Source organism: Vicugna pacos, chromosome 14 (assembly GCF_048564905.1).
Source record: "Vicugna pacos chromosome 14, VicPac4, whole genome shotgun sequence".
Lineage (NCBI taxonomy): Eukaryota > Metazoa > Chordata > Mammalia > Artiodactyla > Camelidae > Vicugna > Vicugna pacos.
Window position 1 is genome coordinate 49727 of NC_133000.1, and position 21726 is coordinate 71452.

At 60.1% G+C, this 21726-nt stretch overlaps 1 protein-coding gene across 1 annotated transcript in view; it reads left to right on the top strand.

The window, feature by feature from the left end:
- The first annotated feature begins 4294 nt into the window (after positions 1–4294).
- LOC116279249 (uncharacterized) overlaps positions 4295–21726 on the top strand; it is a 51170-nt gene continuing 33738 nt past the window's right edge. The window contains exons 1-15 of the mRNA XM_072975910.1: positions 4295–4473; positions 5996–6137; positions 6580–6794; positions 9314–9420; positions 9543–9696; positions 10391–10557; positions 11383–11538; positions 14445–14669; positions 16179–16282; positions 17371–17585; positions 18327–18547; positions 19510–19656; positions 20202–20366; positions 20778–20929; positions 21247–21415. Coding sequence (XP_072832011.1) covers positions 6730–6794; positions 9314–9420; positions 9543–9696; positions 10391–10557; positions 11383–11538; positions 14445–14669; positions 16179–16282; positions 17371–17585; positions 18327–18547; positions 19510–19656; positions 20202–20366; positions 20778–20929; positions 21247–21415 — 2047 coding nt within the window. The 5' untranslated portion in view covers positions 4295–4473; positions 5996–6137; positions 6580–6729. The remainder of the gene's footprint in view (positions 4474–5995; positions 6138–6579; positions 6795–9313; positions 9421–9542; positions 9697–10390; positions 10558–11382; positions 11539–14444; positions 14670–16178; positions 16283–17370; positions 17586–18326; positions 18548–19509; positions 19657–20201; positions 20367–20777; positions 20930–21246; positions 21416–21726) is intronic.

A 21726-nucleotide genomic window follows, 5' to 3' on the forward strand; every position in this document is an offset into this window, starting at 1 on the left:
TCCCCAAGAGTCTCTCTGTCTCCCCAGGATGTTTCTCTCCAGGGCCTCTGAGTGCTTGTCCTGCCCCCCTGGCCATTTCTGCAGTGCGTCTGGCCTCACTGCCCCCTCTGGAACCTGCGCCCCTGGCTACTTCTGTTTGGCAGGAGTCTTCTCCCCAAACCCAACAGGTAAGGGTCCTCTCAGGACAGGAGCAGGCCCTGCCCTGGCCAGACCCCCAGAGGTAGGCAGGCATTCTAGTGATGGGAGGTGACTAGGTGGGTGCAGTCTGAGGACAGGGGGGGGTGTGAGCAGGGTAGGCCTGGAGATGAGCCTTGGCCGAGTGTTTAGTGGTCTGACAGCTACTTTTGGACCCTCTGGCCTCCCACCCCCTGCCTCTGCCCAGCAGCATCTCACAGAGTGGCTCACTGCCTTCCTGCACTGCAGTCACAGGGCTCTTGTCACAGCTGCAGCCCCAGGCCCGCCACGGCCATCTGATCTCGTGAATCAGGGCCCCATCGGCCTAAAGGCAGGAATGTCACAGATTTGCAAGGAGGTGGGCAGGGAGGACCAGGGAGCTTCCAGAGACCGATGGGTACCAGAATTTGCCCTGTGGGCCACCCAGAGGTGAGCTGAGTGTGGGGGCCGGAGACTCTCCGCGCCCCAGCAGGACGAGTGAGGCAGAGGGGCTCCCTCTAGTGGCCGCTGCCCTTGTCCTCGGTGGGTGTGCCTCATCCTCAGGATGTCCGACTGGGCGCAGAGCAGAGCTGCAGCATTGGCGAGGGCCCTTAAAATCCCTCTCCTCTAACATTTCCACTGGTCCAGAAAACACCTGGGGCAGAAGTCCTGTTCTTGGGTGGGAGGTTAAGTTCTGGGTGTCAGGAGGGGAGCAAGAGAATGGAATCCATGTCCCCCATGCAGGGGCTGGAGTGATGGAGGGGGCCCGGGTGGCTCAGCCAGGACAACTCACCAAAACCAGAACCAGCCCTCCTGGTCCGTTACAGCTACATGTGAAAGCTATGCTCTCTAAGTCTGTGTTATTACAAAGTGAGCGCTCACAGAGCCTGTCCTCGAATGGACACCATAAGCAACGTCAGGAAAAGGGCCTGAGTCTGGGCAGGGTCAGTTTCCTTCTCAGGTCGTCATCCCCAGCAAGGCTGCATCATTACTACTGCCCACCTACCAAAGAGGGATTTTCTGAGGCTCTAATGATATAACATGTATGTAAACACACGTGTTTTGATCTGGAAGGGGATGTGCAAACATTAGTTATCAGCATTATTTCTTTATAAAACCCTTGAGCCTCTGACCCAAATCCAGGTCCCCCTTTCATCCTGGTGGCACCACCCTGGTCACCCCAGGCTGCAGCATGCTCTGCTATGACTAGGCCAGCACCTCCCACTCAGCTTCCTTCCTTTCCTCAGGCCACTCGGAGCAGGGGGGGCCCTGTCCCCAAGGCCACTTCTGCCCCAGGGGAAGCAGCCTCCCCCAGCCTTGCCCTGCTGGCTCCTACAGCAACCTGACTGGCCAAGCCTCTTGCTTTCCCTGCCCTGCTGGCTACTACTGCCCTGAGAACCTTGCCACCTACAGCCAGCACCCCTGCCCCGCCGGCTTCTACTGCCCCAGAGGTGAGTGCCTGGGCCAGGCTTGGCCAGAGGGTTTGGCTCTTGCCAGTCTGAAAACTGCTGTGGCAACTGAGGAGCACACAGACGTTCTCTGCCTCTGAGACTTTCCCGCCACCCATCCCAAAGACCCAGGGGAGGACTGGTCCCCCCTGGGCCAAGCCCAAAGAAGCTGGCTTTGAACATGGAGTTTCTTCACTTCCTTTGCCTCATCTTTCAAATTCATGAGAGTTTTACTTTCCACTCCGTATTAGATCTATGTTGGCTAAAAAATAAAGATTTAAAATTACCTATATGTTATAAATTGTTTGGCCCCATGCCTTCCAGTAAAGTTGACCACAGGGAAGATAAGTGGCTTTGTGGACCCCAGGCCCAGCGCCACACAGCCTGGGAGGTCCGGTGGCAGCGACTGGTGAGGGGACAGGCCCTGCAGGAGGGCACACGCAGCGGCAAGTGGCACTGTCTCCCGCCCCAGCCCTGGGCCCAGCTGGACTCCAGCAAGCTGGACCCTCTTCTCTGAACTTTGCTTCTCAGGCACCAAGTATGCCACCCAGTTCCCTTGCCCTCGGGGCTACTACAATCCAGACCCACTCACCCAGAGCCTGGACAGCTGTCTACCCTGCCCCCCAGGCCACTACTGCGGGCAGGAGAATCTGACTCAGGCCTCCGGGCCCTGCGATGCAGGTGAGTTTCCCTAAGTACCTTAAGAAGTTCCCACTTATTCCTGCGCTTCTCCCTTCTGTCCCCAGACCTGGAGTGACTCGGGCTATCCCCTGGCACAGCTACTGGGAGGGGTGGGCCTGCGGCCTGGGGGCGCTTGGCCCTTGACCCCCAGGACCACTGCCCCACCACTTACCCTTCCCTGCTGGCTTCCACCTCAGGGTGGTTCTGCGTATCGGCAGCGTGGACTGCCCGCCCTTTCGACCTGGACAACTACACCAGCACCAACTGCCTGTGCCCAGCCACAGCCACGGGGGGAAAGTGCCCGGCTGGCTCCTTCTGCCCCAAGGGCAGCCCAGAGCCCATGCCCTGCCCCCCAGGATATTTCTGCGCCACTTCTGGTGAGGACCAGCACCCTCTCCGGACATTGTGCTGTGACCCGGGCTAGGCAGGGTGGTGAGAGAGCTGCCACGAACCTAGACCCTCTCTCACTAGCTGTGTGACTCAAGCATGCCGCCACGGTTTTCCTCTGAAAACTGAGAGCTGATGCCTGAACCTGCCTCACGACGCGGTGTGCTTGGTGCACTTACAGGCAGGGCTGTGCTGCGTAAATCTGTGGCCGTCACTGTCGAGTCAGCTCAGGTGGGTCACACAGAACAGTGCGGGGAGGAGGGCAGGTCTCTGCAGAGAGAGGGGCTCTGTGGCACACTTCCTGAGAACCGACTGTGGCTGGACACCACTTGTCACTGGGGACCCAAACATGAGCTAGACTCTTCCTGCCCCAGCTCTCAGTCCCTCTCAGCCTGGAGAGCACAGTGGGGCCAAGGCCCCAGCCCGAGTCCACTGAACCTGGTTGCTTGCTGGCAGGGGCCTCAGGCCCCTGTGAGACAGGAGTGGTACCACGCCTCAGTGCTCGATGGAGAGGAGAATGGGACAAGGCACTCAACTCAGGCTTGGCCGCTGGTGGGACCCTCAGTCCAGAGGCCCCAAGTCCCCCGAGGCCCGACACTGTGCACGGCCCCCAGCCTGCCCTGCAGGATCAACCTCTTCTCATAGTGAGTCTACTCTCGCCCCCAGGCCTCTCCACACCCAGTGGGCCCTGCCAAGGTGGCTACTTCTGTGCAGAAGGAGCAGCCTCCCCAGCTCCAGAGGATGGGCTGACAGGAGGCCCCTGCCCCCCCGGAACCTTCTGCCGTGAGTGTCTTCTTGGGCTGCACTCTCAGCCCCACTCGCCCTCCTTTCCCAGGGCTGCTGACAGACCTTATTCCTCCATTTGCATCTAGACCTTGGGCAATTGGGAGGAAGCCAGAGGGAAGAGGGGCCACAGGCTGTCCAGCCTGAGGCCGAGAAGCATTGCAGAGGGACATGGTTAAAATATACCTGGGGTGTTTGCTGTGGCTTGAGTTATTTGGTGTGGACAGCTGAGGACCAGTGGCTGTGGCCTTGTGGCACCAGAAGCCTCATTCGCTCTCAGGGATATGAATCCTGGTAATGCTCCTCCAGCCACAGGTAAAGGGTCTGGGGTCTCTAAGTGTGTGGCAGAGGGGACCGGGCCTCTGGGAGTTTGGGCAGAGATGGGTCCTACAGGCCCATCTCTGAGGCTGGGTCCACACCTGCTGCCCATGAGAAGCCTACTCCCTGGACCGGTGGCCTCCCCTTATCCAGGCCACCCTGTGCTCTCAGCTGCAGCATCGTGCAGACCCACACCATGTCCCGCTGGCACCTTCTCCAGCCTACCGGAGCAGACCATGCCTTCTGCGTGCCAGGCCTGCCCACCTGGCTTCTACTGCAAGGAGGCTGGTCTCCAGGCCCCCAGTGGGCAGTGCCCAGCAGGTGAGAGGCAGAAAAGACCTAGGGGTGTTGGCAAAGGAGATGCGGCTGGGAGTGGAGCTCCAGGGGCACAGTTCTCAGGGCACTGGGTTCCATGGCCCCCTGCTAGGACTAAACGTCCCAGGGTGGCAGGGAGGGGGAGTCCTGAGTGTTCCTCACTCCCGGCCAGGTTATTACTGTGACTCCAGTGCTGGGCCCATCCAGGACTTCAGCCTGTACCCCTGTCCTCAAGGCTACTACTGCCCCCTGGGCACATCCGTAGCCACACACCACAGCTGCCCACTGGGCACTTATGGCCCTCGTAAGGGGCTAAGGAGCATCGCTGAATGCCAGCCATGCCCTGCTGGGAAATTCTGTGCACGGGCAGGGCTCACTGCACCAACAGGTATGTCCTCCGGGGCAGAAAAGTCCTTAGGCAGCGGGTGGGCTTGAGCGGTGGCTCCCAGACCAGGCTGAGGAGGAGACGCTTCAGGGGAAACACGTGGACCTGGACCGCTGGACAGCATGGGGGTCAGGGCAGCTGGGGCTTGCTGGACTAGAAGGGGGACTGCATTTCCACTGCCTTCCCCAGACCCGCCTCAGAGAGCCAGGAGGTGTGGGGTTGGGCCCAGCTGTCTGGTTTTAGGAAGTTCTCCAGGTGATCCTGACATCACCCAGAATTGGGAGTGTCTCATCGCTGCACGCCTGCCTCAGAGCAGAAGTGTACCCCAGTCACCATTCTCAGCAGAGGCGCCTCCACCACCCCTCCCAGCACTGTGTTCAGGGTTCTCTCAGAGGGTCTTTAGTGTCTCTGCCCTACCCCACACCCTTGCCCCCCTTAGCTGGTTCAGGGAAGCGGAAGGAGGGGGCCACTTTCTGGGGGTGTTTGGGCAGTTTCTGGGTAAAATGGCTGCAAATGATTTAATACATAAGGAAAATCCAGGCCTGAAAGTTGACAGTCTCTGAGGAGGGCAAATCTCAAACTGCCCCAGACCCCACACCTGCTTTGACCCAGGAGCTGAGTACTGAACAGAGGAGGGCCCGTTCAGGACCTTGCTGAACCAGGGCCCCGGGCTGCTAGGACTGGATTCAGGCCAGGGACTCCTACGGTCTGTGGCCATCGTGGGGGACGGGTGGGTGTGGGGAAAGGGTGAGGGGCCACGGTCCTCATGCTGTTCTCCAGTGAGGGGCATGGCAGGAACAGCTGACAAGGCATCCTCTCTCCTAGGAGACTGTGCTGCAGGGCACTGGTGCAAGGGAGGAGCCACGAGCAAGGACCCTACCGATGGGGCACGGGGCCTCCTATGCCCCGCCGGGCACTACTGCCTCGAGGGTACCTCACCACTTCTGGGGCCGTGCCAACCACTGCAGGGCAGAAGGCCCACTGCCTTCCAGCTCTCTGCTAGTTAAAGGCGGGTCTCCACATGCTTTGAGCCCCTCTTCCAGCACAGGCCACAGGGCCCCTAAATGAAGGACAGTGCTGAGTTGTACAGGGCTGAGCACAGGCCCCCTCTCCCCCGATGCCCTCCCTACTCTGCTCAACAGTCCTCACCTTCCCCCTCTCCAAGAACCCTCCTCCAGCCTGGATCTCAGGAAACCTCACTTGGGTGACTGGCCTTCCTCCTTGGCACCTCATGCCTCAATTACTCCCCACCCAGGATGTTTTTTAAAGGCCTGGGTGTTCCTCCCCTCTTCGGTCCTCACCAGAGAGGGTGGCAAAAGTATTTCATTTACTCAGTGACGACTGCAGGACTGAACCGGTCCCTGCCCTCTGGAAGCTGAGACGAGGAGGCATTTCCTCCGTGGTCTGACTGTCCGGAGGGAGAGGCTCAGGGGACAGGAGCCCAGCCCAGACCAAGGTCTCCCTGGGGCCAGAGGGAGCTAGCAGAGCGCAGAGCCTCTTTCACCTGTCACTCCAACTTCTACAGGCGCCTCCGTCCCAGCCCGATGCCCCCCTGGAACCTGGTCTGAGGAAGGAAACAGAACCCCAGGAGGATGTCGAGACTGCTCTGGAGGGCAACTCTGCCCTGGTGGCCACCCGCCAATCTGGCCAGCCCCCTACCACCCAGGGTGGGCAAACACTGTGCCTCCTCTGACAGCAAGGGACACGTCCACAGAGTGAGGAGTTGGTTCCGTTTCAGGGTTTCTTACCAGAGAGCAAGAGGAGGAAACCCCTACTGGTCAGGGAGGAGCCACCCCCACTGGCCTCCAGGCCACTTGTAGACCTGCAAAGGTCAGGCTGTGCTGAGTGCCGTGTGCTGGGATCTGACTGCTCTGCACAGGTCACTGGAAGAACACTGGTGTGCAGACTTGTGGCAGCACATCTCGTCTCTGCCACCACCCACCCTACCCCTCAGAAGAGCCAGGCTGACCCTCCGGGGGCCGGACTGGAGGGTGGGAGGACATGAGGTGGGAGGCTTCCAGAGCGAGCAGGGTAGGAAAGGTCCCAGGCCCATGCTTAAAGTCCATTTGCTGCCCATGGTTCTCTGCTGAGAGCACATATTTTTTCCAGCATTTCCTGCAGTGGAGGAACTGTCCTCGTCACCCCTATGGAGGGGCTTTCTGGGAGATCCTGCTCCCCAGGGCACTTCTGCCCTCCAGGAATGGCTGACCCCCCTCTGTGTCCTCCTGGCTCCTACGCCTCCAGCATCCACACAACGAAATGTCACATCTGTCCCAGTGGCCACTACTGTGTCCCAGGGCTGAGGCCACAGCTGTGTCCGAGAGGTTAGTGTCCTGCCAGCCCAGCTGACTGAGCGGAGGGTCCAAAGCGGAAGGGAGGAGTGGGGGCAGTTGCCTACAGGGCAGTTATCTCCCCCCAGGCCCCTCAGGCAAAGGCTTGGGCTGTACATTATGATAATAAGTTTATGGAACATTTCCATTTCCTGGGCAGGAGTCCTGCAGCAAAGAGGCCCCAGCCCAGCACCCAGAGCTTTCCCTCCTCCGGCCTCCTCCAGGCTTCCTCCCCTTCTCTGCCTTCTCAGGCCCTAGTCTCGTCCCTGCCCCTTCACAGGCTTCTACTGCCCTGAAGGGACAGAGCTCAACTGGCAGCCCTGTCCCGCGGGCACCTATGGCCCTGTGCCTGGACTGAGCAGCCTGCAGGGATGTCGAGCCTGTGACGGGGGCAGGTTCTGCCCCAGGGCCAATGCCACAGAGGCTGGCGGGGAGTGCTGGGAGGGCTTCTTCTGCTCCAGAGCGTCCACCCGGCCCAACCCGGAGGCTGGCACTGAAGGTAATGGACCCCTCCCTGATGGATGTTGAGCCCCTGCCCCGTTTCCTGAGGCCCTCGACTGGGAGGCGAGGGGCAGATGCAAAGCCCCCCGTTCACTCACTGGTACACCCAGAGAGACTGAGGAGTCTGTTCTTTCCAGAGACCTGGCACCTGTCCTGGGCCTCTCGTGTTCCTGGGGGGAGGAACGCTGTGGCCCAGCAATGAACAGTGCCCTGGCATTGTTTCCTCCACTCACTGTCCATCCTCAGTGGGACCCCCAAGGACCACCACACCCCACACTGGCCAGGCCTGAGGAAGCTCACCTTAAGGGCCATGGTGAAGTGCCATGGTGGTGCATCTGAGTTGCTGGTGCACCAGTACCTACTGGTGCGGGGGGAGGTGGGGGCAGGGGAGCAAGCCACCAATCTCAGTTTCTGGGGTGTAGACCAGCCCAGGTACGTCACTTTGATAACCTTCCCAAGCAGTTCTCATGCGTGGCCGAGAGATTATTCCAGTGTTTTTAGTCTTCTAGGGACCAAGCGTCCTTTGAAAACTGATGGAATCTATGGACACACTTCCAGGAAAACATGTCCAGGGAAAACACCCAAAGCTTTTGTTACCAAATTAAGTCATATGGGCCCCAGCCTGGCCAAGGTTCTCTGCCTCAGCCAGGGAGGGTTCTGTTTCCATTCAGGTTCGAGTAGCCAATAACGAAATTGAATCTGAGATCGACACAGCCCAAGCTTCATTCAGTGGCCACAGAATGGAGAAGCGGGAACTAAGTTCATAGATCAGCTTCTCATCCACCTGAGGAGGGGTATTTGATAATAAAGAGAGAAGACTAAGGGAGGAGGAGTGAGGCTCATGATGGGGAGGCAGATGCCTTCGTCCCCTGCGGAGGGGGCGGGGCTTCCTGGGGGAGGCGGCACCGCCCCCTTTTTATCCTTGATGCCCAGTGACCTCCACCGTCAGCTGTGTCATTCAGTACACTGATGTAGTGAAGCCAGCGTGTGAGGAGGTCAGATGCCCTGTCATCTTGGTCCCAGCCGGGTTTTTTTGTTTGGAGCTTCCTTTCTTATCTCAGGACTCTTCAACTTAAAGATTTATGTTCACTCCTGCTAAAGGTGGGGGTTAGCATGTTTTGAGCAAAGACTTGGAACAGCTCTGGCAACACTTTCACTATGTTTTATGGAGTTCCTAGAGCTCTGAATCCAGGCCCCAAAGGACAAAATCCTGTGATCCAGTCCAACCCCTGCCTCTGACAGAAAAGGAAACTAAGGCTCAGGAATAGGGTCTGCTTTGCCTGAGGTCACACAGTCAGTAGCCAAGCTGGATGTCAGGCCCACTGACCCAGGTCCAGCTATCTGCCACTGTGTAGCTTCCTGTGAGCCCCAAGGGTCACACCACCCTCGGGGAGGCCCGGGTGCTGTGGGGTGGGGTCACTGATGCACAGCCCGTGCCCCAGCTCCCACAGCTCGGTCTGCTCAGCAGCAGCCCACCAGCTGCCTCCCACCCTCTGCCGCGAGCTGCCCTGGTGGCCGGCCACTCAGAGCACGGCCCATGTGAGGTGAAGGAGAGGAGAAGGGAAGACACCACGAGGCAGCTCCAGAAACTAGGAAAACTGTTAGTGCACTAGCCAGCACAGGGAGGTCTGCCAAGGGTCCTGCAGCAAGAGCTGAAGTGGGTGGTGATCTGGCTGAGTCCCTGCCTCGGTCTCAGACACCATCCATCCCCTAAGGCACGAGCTTTCCAGGGAGCACCTCCCCCCCCGCTCAGGGGCCCCTTCCAGATGCCACCAACCCATGGCAACCAGTGCCCTCTGTCCCATTGCTATGAGCGGATGGGCTGGAGTGGAATAGCCAGGTGCAGAGGGTGTGGTCACAGGCAGGACCAGTGACAGGTGTGCCTTGGGAAACAGCTGACCGACTCCCCCTGGGCCCAGAGCCTGTACCAGGGATGCAGGTGGAGCTGCTAGAGAACCCACACCTCACCCTGTCCTTCCCAGTGACCAGGCTGACTTGTCTCTTGGTTGCAGAGGGAGCTGGCCCATGTCCTCAGGGACACTACTGCCCCAGGGGCTCGGCCGTGCCCCAGCCCTGCCCACCTGGCACCTTCAGCCCACATCTCAAGCTCAGCTCAGAGGTAGGCAGACCCCAGTCTGGAGAAAAGTCTGGGTGTGGAGTGGGCCTGTTTGCATCCAGCCAAACCGCACTGCCCCTGAGGTCAAAAGTAGTCGTACATCTTAATGGGGTCATCTCCTGCAGGCTGCCTGCTCCCCATGTCCGCCTGGCTACTACTGCGGCTCTTCTGGCCTCGCCAGCCCTTCTGGGCTCTGCAGCACAGGCTTCTACTGCCTCAGCGGGGCCCTCGCACCCAACGGCCCCCTGGAGGACTGGACCAGTGGCCCTTGCCCTGCAGGTATCCTTGGGCGCTGGCCTGAGGAGGAGCCTGCGGAGGTGGGGAAGGAGCAAGCTCCAAGGCTGCCTCCCAGACAGAGGCCAAGGGGCCTCTGGGCCCTCCAGGAGTCGGGTTTAGAACAGGGCCGCTCCAAGCACCAGGGAGTGGGGCTTCCCTGGCCCTGACCTGCTGGGTCTGCTTCCCTTTCAGGACACTTTTGCCCCCCAGGCACTGGTACCCCCAGGCCCTGCCCAGCAGGCACCCACAATGGGCTGGCTGCCCAGGGCCACTGTGAGCCTTGTCCTGAGGGGTAAGTGCTAAAAGGCATCCCAGGGGCCCGCATGTGCAGCTGGCACACAGTCTGCGTTCCTGCTACAGGAGGTGGTCAGACGAGACGCTCCCTAAAGAGTTTTCGCTGACATTAAGAAGCCACAGAACTTCCACAACTTCTTGCCATCTTTGTGTCTCTGATCTCTTTGCTGGGTATCGCTGAGTCATTCCTAATTTCAAACCTGGGTCTCCTTTGTTGCAGTTTAAGCCATTTAAGCCCCACGCAAACCCTCCCACCAGTCCCGTGAGCTGCAGGAGAGCTGTGTCTGCAGCCCAGGGCCAGCTGCTGAGGCTGTGGGAGGAAGGCAGCCATTCCCCTCTTCTCTGTGCTGCAGGAACACAGCAGCTCTCCGAGCCCCGTTCTCCCACCTTGTCCTCTCTGTAGCTTCTTCTGCCCGGCAAACACCTCCTCTGTGGTGGGGAACGAGTGTCCTGCTGGCCATTACTGTCCTGCCTCCACCTCCTTTGCTTCTCAGTTCCCCTGCCCCAGGGGCACCTATCAGCCAGAGAGAGGGGCTGTCCGGCGGTCAGACTGCACCCCCTGTGAGCCAGGTAAGGAGGTACTTTAAGCCACGTCACCCCTGGCCAGTGAGGGCAGGACTCAGGCCTGGCTCAGATGCGGGTGCTTTGGCCACAGCCTGCAGTGCGCATTAGATCAGCCCACGTTTGCGAGCTGGATGTGGGGTGCCCCAATCTCTCTGCCCCTCAAGTCCAGGGATCCCGTCTTTTCGTCTCCCCTACAGGCTCCTACTGTCTCCTGTCTGGCCTAGAGGCCGTGTCTGGGCCTTGCAGTGCAGGATTCCACTGCATTCAGGGAGCTTCTGTCCCAAATCCCACGGATGGGATCACAGGAGATTTCTGTCCTTCAGGCCACTTCTGTTCCCAGGGCAGCCCCAGGCCCACTCCGTGCCCCGCTGGTAAGTCACTGTTGGATGAGCACCAGCAGTGCGGGGGTCTGCTCTGGGCCCATAAGAGGGGCAGGGAGTAGAGGCCCAGCCTTGGGGAGCCTCCTGGGGAAAGACACAAAAGAAACCCCCAAACTGCTCTTAAAGGGCAGCTTCCGCCCTGCATCCACACAGCATGGGGCTAGTGGCCGCAGTGATAAACAGGATGACTTAAAGCCTGGGCCCAGGCTCTCCGGGGGAGGTTTGCACAAGAAGAGGTGGACAGCAGAGACACAGTGAGAGTGAGTGGTCCCGGCAGCGGAGACGGGGGATGAGGCACATCTCAGCTGTGCAGCACACCACATGACAAGGTGGCTGGGAGGCTGGGCAGCCTCGCAGGCGGAGCAGGATCTGCTCTGTAATCTGAGGTGGGCCACCACGAGTCTGCATCTGGGAGGCCTCCTTGTGGTGACCACAGTGTGTGGACCTGCAGGCTCTTTCCTGCCCATCCCTGGGGCCACGTCGCTGGAGGACTGCCAGCCATGCCCAGCCGGCTGGTTCTGCTCCCAAGCTGGCCTGAGCTCCCCAGAGGCCCCATGTGAAGGAGGCTGGTTCTGCCCCAGGGCCTCTGTCTCTGGGCACAGTCCAGGTAAGGGCAGACTCTCCGCACAATCTGGGAAGGGCTTGGGTGCTGTGGGATCTGCAGTGGGCCGGCCTGGAAGGGAGACACGCCCTGTGGGCTCTCCCTGTGCATTCAGGCCCCTATAGCCCAACAGCAATGGAACAGCCCCTTGTGAACCCGAGGCTGCTGGGAAAGGGCTGGGAACATGCATTAGGGAGGCTCCTCGTGTGCCTGGAGCTCAGCAAGGGAGATGGGACCCAGCCTGCACAGCAACGGTGGTGACCCCGTTCAGAGGCTGTCTGCCAACCAGCACTCGTGATAACGCCTGTGTGCCAGGCATGGCACTGCGTCCCTGCCTTCACCAAGCTCCAACCTGACAGCGTCAGAGGGGCAGGGGCTCCTGACCTGAGGGCGAGGCTCCTCTGACACTGCAGTGCTCAGGAGGGTCCCCCCCACCAACAGTCCCCACCTGTAAGCTCTGGCCTCAGCCCCGACTCTGGGGCACAGCCAATCTAGGACGGCATCTTCAAAAACATTCATTACGTATCCCAGGAAATGAACAAAGTGAATATATGAAAGCGTGAAAACAGCTTCATCCTCCAGAATATGGACACAGTACAGTTTTCTGATCTGGCCCCATCCCTTCCCGTGGCCTAAATTAGCCCACCGCAGCCTGACGTCTCATGCTGCCGTCAATCAAGAGCCCTCGGTTTGTGAGCACGGGGTCTCCCGGGGGCTTTGCTGACGCAGCATTTCCCAAAAGAAGCTATGTTTTGAGGAACATCTCATAGTACTAGGACCCCTGGGAACACCTTTTGTGAGAAGTGTTCTGACTTGGAAGCTGAGACTGCCTTGCGTACCCAGTGAGGCTCCGACTCCAAGCCTGGGGGGAGCTCTGTCCCTGCACCCCTCTCAGCCCGGCCACGACAGACCTGACTCCTTCCACCACACGGCCCTTCCGTACAAGGCTGGCTTTCGCCTGAACCTGTCTCCCCTCCAGGCATTCACAGGACTGAGGTGTGAGGCGCCCAGGAGTGTCCTGCGCCATAGGCACCACGAATCACGCCCCCCACCTCGGCCACACTTACATGGAGGGAGAAAGAAGTGGCGGTTCTGGGTTCTGGCTGGAGGAGATGGGGAGTCTCCTGAGAGGAAATAACTGTCTCTCTTGGCTTTTCTAGGCGCTCTCTGCCCCGCTGGGTACTTGTGCCCCCCAGGCAGCCTGGAGCCACAGCTCTGCCCCCCAGGGCAGTATCAGGATGAACCTGGACAGAGTCTTTGCAAGACGTGCCCTGCTGGGAAGTGAGGAGCGGGGACGGGGCTGGGGCTCCTCCTCGATCCGAGTGACCTCTGACTTTTCCTGCCCTCCCCTGGTGCCGGAAGGGCTCAGACAGGTTGCAGGAACCAGTGACCATGAGCACTCCAGGCCCCAATCACCCCACAAGGCCCAGCGTAATAAACACTATAGCCAGTGCAGGGTCTGGAGGGCTGCAGGCTTCACGCGCAAGACTCAGTGAGACAGAAGGCCGTTGTCTTAATGTCCGTTTCCTCTGACCTCAGATTTGCTTCTGCCAAACCCTCCATGTCCTGGGAGCACTGCAGGAGCCTTACTTACTAGGAAGCCTGGAGATAAAGAAGTCTTTGATCCTTCATTGCTGACTACCCACTGGCTGTGTCCACAGGTTCTGTCCCTATGGGACTTGGGAGCCGGAAACCAGGCCTCTTTGGCCAGTGGACTGTCCTGCTGGCCACTACTGCCCTTTGGGTACCCAGACTCCCACCCAGCACCCATGTCCCAGGGGCACCTTCCGAGAGAGGCCTGGAGCACGCAGCACTGAGGATTGCAGCCCCTGTCCTGCAGGACAGTTCTGCTCTGATTCAGGTAGCGAGAGCCATCTCTCTCTGGGATTTTGCAATGTCCTTGTGGTCACCCCAGTGACCACAAGTGTGGTCCCAAAGACACTTAACTTCCCTGAGGGTGGACATCCCAGGTCCCCTCACATTATATCCAATCTGCAGCCCCGTAAGGGACACTGCTTGAGGCCTGGACAGGAGGGCAGGAGAGGCAGGCAAAGGTGACCTGGCCCCAGCCCCTGTGAGTTCACAGAAGGGAAGGGGATGGACTGAGACAGACGAGTGCTCCAGCCCAGGAGCACCCTGATTTCTGGAGTGTCTCAGGGAGGAATCAGGGAGTGCTTGCTTCAGGCTTTGAAGGTTACCAGCCTTGTTCTGGAAGCAGGGACTCTGGCCAGAACAGCCAGGGGCAGGACTTCAGGGGACCCCACCAAGACTGAGTCCACAGATGAGAGGGTGGACAAAGCTGTAGCCATGTTGGAGAGAGGAAGAAGAGAAGATTGTGATGAGAGTTTGTCAATTTTCATTGGCTACTCCGTTTCTATATAAACTACCTACAGAAGATGGAGGTGGGCAGTAAGTAGTGATGACACCGAGAAGCAGAAGAAAGGAAGTGTGTATTCCCTCAAATGGCCCCAGGCCCCAGGGGTCCCCACAAGGGCCTGAGTGTGTCACACCAGAATAGGGCTGGGGATGTGAGGCATTGGCCCATCACCTGCAGCCAGGGCGGCAAGGCTCTGCATACCTCAACCGCCACAGCCTGGCCTGTGTTTCTAGGTTCCTCAGTCAGCACTCTCACTTTGGCTCCATGACCCCATGGGATGTGTCCAGACAGGCCATTTAACTCATTTATCCTCACAATAAGGCTACTCTTTTATAGATGAAAAGCCTGAGTTCAGAGAGGCCCCCTGCATAGCTGCGTAGTCAGTGAGCAGCAGAGCCAGCAGGGACGCAGAGTTTGACTCCAAAGCCTTGCGCCTTGAGCTCCATGGCCTCCAAGTGTGGGTACAGCTCAGCCCCTCTCCTCCTTTCCCTTCTTGTCTGATGCCAGGCCCACTGTCTCCACCCCCTCTCCACAGGAGCCGGGAAACGCTTCCCAGACGGGCCGTGCTCAGCAGGTTATTACTGTCCTCCTGGCCAGACCTCAGCTACCCCTTCATCTTTCCGGTGCCCACCAGGCTTCTACTGTCCTGAGGGATCTCCCCAGCCAAGGCCCTGTGAGAATGGAACATTCCAGCCCCAGGAGGCCAAGGACTCCTGTGAGCCCTGCCCTGCGGGATTCTACTGTGAGGCCTCCAGCACAGGTGGGCTCACTGGGGCCGAGCAGGAGGCCGCAGCAGGGCACTGGGCCTCAGGGCAAGGTGCCAGTGGTGGGAGCACCTAGCTCTCCGTGGGCCCCTTGAAGACCAAGATGTTCACTTCCCCTGTTAGAGAGAGAGGGGAGTGACTTGCCAAAGCCAGCACAGGGGGTGGGCTCAGGGCCTCAGGAGACCCTGATGCCTCCCTGTATGTGCTCTTTCAGCTTTGGCTTTAGAATGTATCTTGGGAGTTTTTATGCCAGGAACTTGGTTGTCACGGTCATAGTGTTATGATTCTCATGTGGCCCTTGACAACCGACAGAAAAGCAGAGGGAGGGGTCCCTGAAACAGGCCAGGTAAGAGGGAAAGGCTTGCCAGGGACTTGACCCAGGACAGGGCACTACATGGAGACTCATCAGGACGGTAGGCACAAGGTGCAGGACAGGACAGTCTGAGATCCAGCCCCTAGGATCCAGCTGGCTATGGCCCTACTCAGTTTCCCCGGTGATGGCCTGGGCCATCTCTAAATGCAGGATAGAGAAGCTTGCGCAGTGGGGTCCGCAAGCCACTGAGCAAGCCCAGGGGGGCGGCCGTAGTATGACCAGCATGGGCAAATGCCATGTCCTGGAGAAAGGGAGCCTTATGCTCAACAGACAGGCCTTCTGGGGGCTGGAGATCTCAGAGGCCCGCGGAGGTTTCCTGGACAATGCAGACAGTCAGCCATGGAGGGGCCCATGGCAGCCAACAAGCCCAGAAATTAGACAAAGCATAAAGCACCTTGACTGAGGGCCTGGGCTAAGGCAGGTTCAGAGCCTGGGGGTCCTGAGTCTCCCACCACAAACTCAGGCTGACCCTGCCGTTGCCCCTAGGTGCCTTGGCCAGTGGCCCCAGACTGTGCCTCCGGGGCTACTTCTGTCCCCCCGGCTCCCACTCCGCCACTGCCCACCCGTGCCCTCAGGGGACATTCGGGCCCAGGCAAGGGGCTGCTGCAGAGCTGGACTGCGAGCTGTGCCCAGCAGGTGCGTGGACCCTGATGTAGGCCCTCGGGAAGCCTAGGCTGAGAAGCCGAGGAGAGAATGAGGAAAAGTAGGAGGGCTAGCGAAAGGTTCCCTGGGCCCATGTTGTCACGGCAGCACCTCACGAGCCCAGTGGCCGGATCAAGGACCGCAAGGTCAGGTCCACACATGGGCCGGGCCCTGCCAACCCTCAACAGGCCTACAGCCCCCACCGTCCTTTGGATTCCCAGGGCCTCCTCTTGCCCTGTGCCCCAGTCCAGCCCACTTGCCCTCTAGGGCTCAAGACAAGGCCAACCCATGTCCCCTTCAGAGGCCTGGTATTATTGGAGAAAGAGGACTGCCCCTCATTCCCCGAGTGTCTGGCCATTAGAGCAGCACCCTGGGAGGGGGCAGGGGAGGTGGGAGGGGCACAGCCCAGGGGCGGCAGGGCTGTTGCCAGAGCAGGGGGGAGGTGAGGGAAGTCCCTCTGTCACTTGCCCCTTGGGTCTGCTTTTTCTAGGGATGTTCTGCTCATCAGAAGGGCTGTCTCAGCCATCGGGGCTCTGCCACTCCGCCCACTACTGCTCAGGGGGAGCAGTGTCTCCCACCCCCATCAAACACAAGGTACTAAGAGCTGGGCACAGCACCCCAGACAGGCAGCAGAGTCCGCCCTGCAACACCCATGTGTGTACTGGACCACAAAGCTGGCTGAGGTGCCTGCTGAGCTGCCTGATTCTCCCACCAGGGTCGAAGCACCCCGAGGGCCGGACCCCCCTCACATAAGTGTCCCCAGGGCCTTGTGCAGAGCCTGGTGCAGACCCTAAGACGGGCCACTTTTTCACATCTACCGTCTCTAAAACCAGCAGTGTCTCATAGCCCTTGGCAACTGGCCACCATAATGGCAGTGATGTTTTTCCTTTTAAATTGCTCTCCCTCCAGTACATGGCAGCTTGGGCTTGAGACACATGGCAATATTAGCAAGTCGCGCGTGCAGATCCTGTACTCCGTGCTGGCAGCGTCACGTGTTGTGCACGCGTTGAAACTGCAGGCCTCACAGTGGCCCCGTGGGAGGCCCCAGGGTGACCCTGTTTAGGCAGGAATAAACTCAGGAACCCATGGGGTAAGGGACTTTCTCAAGGCCACACGGCGAGAAAGCGACCATCGGTGTGTTAGATTATTCCGCAGAGCAGGGCAGTGGAGTCAGTCAGGCAGGTAGATGCGAGGACGCATGTTGGACAGACAGATGGACAGACGGGTGCTGGTGTGCTGGTTAATTGGCTCTGATCCTCATTTTGTCACTGACTGGCTGCATGACTATGAGCATACATGCGCCTTGCCCTCTCTGGGCACTGCGCCCCCTTTAGAACAGAGACTGCCCCTTCTTTTGGAAGTCACTGATTCCACAGCAACACCAGACAGGAGACTGGGCTGGGAGATGAGCCAGGGAGGGAGGGGCGTCCACTGAGTCAGCACTATGATTTAGGAAGTAAGAGGCCCCTCCCAGATGTCCGAGACCAGCCTCCCACGCTTCCGCTGGCACAGTTAAAAACACATATTAACGGGGAGATTTTGCAGGTAACATTTTTATTTGCAAAGTAGCCTCATTTAAGTTGACTCCGCACGTCTTCTCCCCCAGGAGCCAGCAGTGGTGTTTGCAGCCTGGGACCAAGCCCTGCCCTCATGTCCTTTCTTCCTTCTCTCTGGATGCACAGGTGGTGGAGGCTCCTGGACTCTCTGGGAATGACATCTGCCCCCCTGGCTTCTTCTGCCCCAGGGGAACAGGCTCCCCGGTGCCATGCTTGCCTGGGTTTTACTCCTCTGCTCCAGGCCTGGCCAGTGGGCTCCAGTGCCAGCCATGCCCTGCAGGGCACTACTGCAGCCATCCTGGGCTGTCGCACATCCTGGAGGCAGGGACCTGTGATGCAGGGTGAGCAGTGGCCTGAGGAGGGAGGGGCATCCCCAGCTTAGGCTTTCCTCAAGTCATACCAATCCTAAGTTCCCATGATCTCTCCCCAGACCCCCTGAGGAGCCCAGGTCAGGGTGACTATCTCCCTGAGGCATGTGGGCCTCCAGTGTGCCATCCCTCAGATACGGGGCTGAACTGGACACACCCTCACTGACCCTCACAGCACTAACCTTCCAAGGTCCAAGGAGTTCTGGGTGTGCTCAGCCCCAGGGTGGCCTCTACACGCTCTGTGGCCTCTGCCAGGCCTTGGTTTTTAGCCCACTGGCCAACACCCTCTGCCAACAGGTGTCTGAGATTCTGACTCAGGTGCATCCCCCGCATTGCCCAAAGGGCTGGATGGAGACTGGCCATGAGCACCAGTAAGCTCCGGCCAGGTCCTGTGCAAAGGAAGACCTGGCCCATCTGCTCAGGGGCCCTGAGGACAGAGAACATTTGGAGAGGGAAGTCATGCTTACTCTGGAAAATGTCAGACCCTTTCCAGAACTGTCTTCCTGAGCCCCTGCTGCTTAGCTTCCTATCTCAGGGACCAGGGGAGCTCCTTTCATCCCAGGGATGGCCCTTGGTTGCAGCCACACTGGCCTTCCTCAGCACAGCCCTGATAGCCTGGGGCTCCAAAGTCCACCCTTGGCCCTCACCTTCAGCCAGACTAGGACCCCAAGGTGGTGCTGGAGGAAGTTCAGCCGCGCTTCTCCGTTTTCTCAGGTACATCTGCCTGGGAGGCAGTGCTGTCCCCTCACCCTCCGATGGAACTCACGGATACAGATGTCCTCCTGGCTTCCGCTGTCCCCCAGGGGCCCACAGCGAGTTGCCCTGTGAACCTGGCACCTTCAGCCCATTGCCTGGAGCTGATACCTGCCTGCCCTGCCCAGGGGGCACCTACTGCCAAAAGGCTGCCACCGTGGAGCCCACCACCTGCCCCAAAGGTGGTGAATGCCCTCAGGCCAGTCTCTTGGGGACAGAGGGACACGGGCATGACCACAATGGAGGGTGCAGCTCAGGGTCCACCAAGAGTGGGACCCCTGTCTCCCGGAGCTCGGCTCTCTCCCAGTCTCCGTGCCTCATGGCAAGGCCTCAGCCCTCCCAGCAGCCAGTGGCCCACCCATGAAGTGGGGGTAGCTGTGCTGCGGGGAAGGACGTGGGGTGAAGCTCATCGAGGAAGCACACCCCCTGGGGTGCCAGTCCTGCCCCACGGTCTGTGGCAGGCCTCTCTTAGCCATTCCTTCCTGCTCACCACTAGTTTCCAGCGAGGGCCCGGAGGTGACTCTTGTGCTACGGAGGGGAGAGCACAGGCCCGAGAGGCAGGGTGTGCTGGCCAGTCCCTGCCCTGCCCCTAAGTGCCGCTGTCCTTGGGCGGCCTCCATCCGTCTGCAAGGCGAGGCCAGAGGGCCTGGGAGCACTCCTCCTCGGGAGAGGGGCCCCGCTCAGTAAGCCCCCAGAGAAGACGCCACAGCGATCTGGGTGGCGAGGCTGCCTGCTGGGGGTGCTCCAAAGGCAGCCACTTCTCCAGAGGAAAACTGGGGTCTGTACACGACCCCACTTCCTCCAAGACAAGAAACTCTCTTCCTCTCTCAGCCCTGTAGAGCCAGACCACACACATAATTACTCATCACTGAGTGACGACCCCAGGAACCTCAGATGTGATGTCCCTGCGTGCACACATTTGCGCAGACTCACGCACAAGTGCACACACAGGCACGCAGGCACACCACAGACAGGCCTCCAGCAGAGCCCCCGCCCCTCTGCCTGGATTCTAAGCCCTCCCGGCCTCCTCCCGCCTCCTGGGCCAGCACCCCATCCATGCCCCCTTCCACGCCCTCCAGCTGTGGGGTCAGGGAGCCGTGCGGGGCCAGGACACAGCGCTAATTCATTCTGGCCTTCCCCATAGGTCATTACTGCCCAACAGGGACACCCTCTCCTCTTCCCTGCCCAGAGGGAACCCTGAACCCGCGAGAAGGCACTCTCTCCTCCAGGGCCTGCCAGCCCTGCCCTGCAGGGAGGTATTGCCCTGGGGAGGGCAACGGGCAGCCCGAGGGTAAGCACAGCAACCCAGCAGAGCACAGCCTCCCCCAGGATGCGCCTCGGCAGGACCACAGCATAGGTCTGGAGCGGACTGGCCGCCTCCTGCCACCTCCTCCATCGAAGCCTGCTCCTTCCTGCCTTCCTGAGGTGCTTCGGCCTTGTGGCCGAGAGCGGGGCTCCCAGAGGTGCCAGTGGGCTTCTGGCCCTGGCTCTGCACTTCCTGCAAGTGTCACCCTGGATGGGTCACCTAACCTCACGGGCCTGTCTCCTCCCCTGTAAAACGGGTGCTGAGGAGAGCGCGGTCCTTACAGACCAGGAGCTGAGAGTGGCACCTGGTACGCAGCAGTGCCCGCAACTGCTGTCTCCTGTTGTCACCCCTCGCCTGGGCTCCATGTGGAGCTAGTCCCTGGCTCCCCTGCATTTTTCCTTCCTCCTACTTTAACTTCTGTCCTTCCCCAGGACTGAGGGCAGGAGGGCAGGACATGGGCTCTGCGTAGTGCAGGCAGCTGGTTGGGTCTCTGTTGCCTCCCTAACATTCTACATCTCTCTGTGTTCAAGGACCCTGCTCAGCCGGCTACTACTGTGAGGGGGGTGCAGCCAGCCCCACTCCCTGGAGAATCCCTGCCTTCCCCCTCAATGGGCCCTGCCCTCGAGGCCACTACTGCCCACAGGGGACTCTGTATCCTGTACCCTGCCCCGCGGGAATGACGAGGGGCAGCCCAGGTGAGTGTCTGGCCTGTGCGTCCCCTCCCAGCGGGGGGCCGCTCCTCCCTCAGAGCCCCCTCCAGCCCCGAGGAGCAGACAGACACAAACAGCCCACGGAGCGTTTGCTGGCCAGGGTCTCTGGGGCTCCCACTGGGATGGACACAGGCTGGGCTGGGGTCCAGGCAACAGGCTGTGCCTAGGTGTGGATTGAGGGCCTACACCCCCAGGACAGGCTGTGCCCAAGGCAGGGCTCTGTCTGCAAAATGCCAGACTGCGCCACCGGCAGTCCAGGGGAGGTCCTGGCCAACAGCCGCTTCGTTGGACACACACTGTGCTGGCTCCGTCCTGGCCCCAGGGGACCGCGGTGACCGAGCAGTGGGAGGTCTGTCTTCAGGGGCTGGTACTCCCTGAGGGGACCTCTCTATCCAGGTGGCCTCTCTGAGGGGAGCTGCAGGCCCTGCCCCGCTGGCTCATTCTGCCCTAGCCTGGGCCTCAGCTCTCCCCCTGGCTCCTGTGTGGCTGGCTCTGAATGTCCCTCGGACCCCAGTGCCTCTAGCCCCATGGCTCTCCTCTGCCCTCAGGTACCTCCCGGGGAGTGGCGGGAGGGGGCCCAAACACCAACCCCCGGGGCAGCCAGGGCTCCCTGCCCAGGATTCAGGCTGGAACCCTCCACTGGCCAGCTCTCAGTGCCTCACCAGAGGGACCTCAACTCCCCCATCTCCTAGACCCTGATCCTCTCCCCAGCTGCGCCATCCAGCCTCCTGGTCTCCTGGACTCTAGTCGCCAGGGCCCGAACCAACCAGAAGGGAGGATAAGGCACTGACCCTCCCAAGCCCCTGGGCACCCAAACCACACCCAGCCTGGCTCTCAGAGGTGCTACTTTTTGTTCAATTCCCAGGGTCACTTCTGCCAACCAGGGGCTGCTTGGCCTGCCCTGTGCCACCCGGGAGAGTACCAGCCCTCCCTGGGCTCAGACACCTGCCTGCAGTGTCCAGCTGGCTTTCACTGTCCACATCCTGGCAGCAGAGTGCCCACGCTCTGCCCAGCACATGCCTACTGCCCAGCTGGTATGCCCAGGAGCTGCAACTCCCCCTTCTCCCTCCGTGCCTCCCTTTCCTTCATTCATATCCAAAGTCCACCCCGGTTTGCACTGGGGAGACAGTGAAGAGCACACTCACAGCCCTGGTCCTCGCTCCCCCAACCACCTCACCCTCCCACCCAGACCGTCGCATCTCTTTTCTCCACCAGTCGGCTCACCCATGCTCAGTGTCCTGCCCCTTCCCCGCACTCAGCCAGGGCCCCTGAGAGAGCACCTGGACCAGAGACGGTGGCAAACAGTTGTCATCGCCTGTGCCAGTCTGGGTCGACAGTCTGGGGA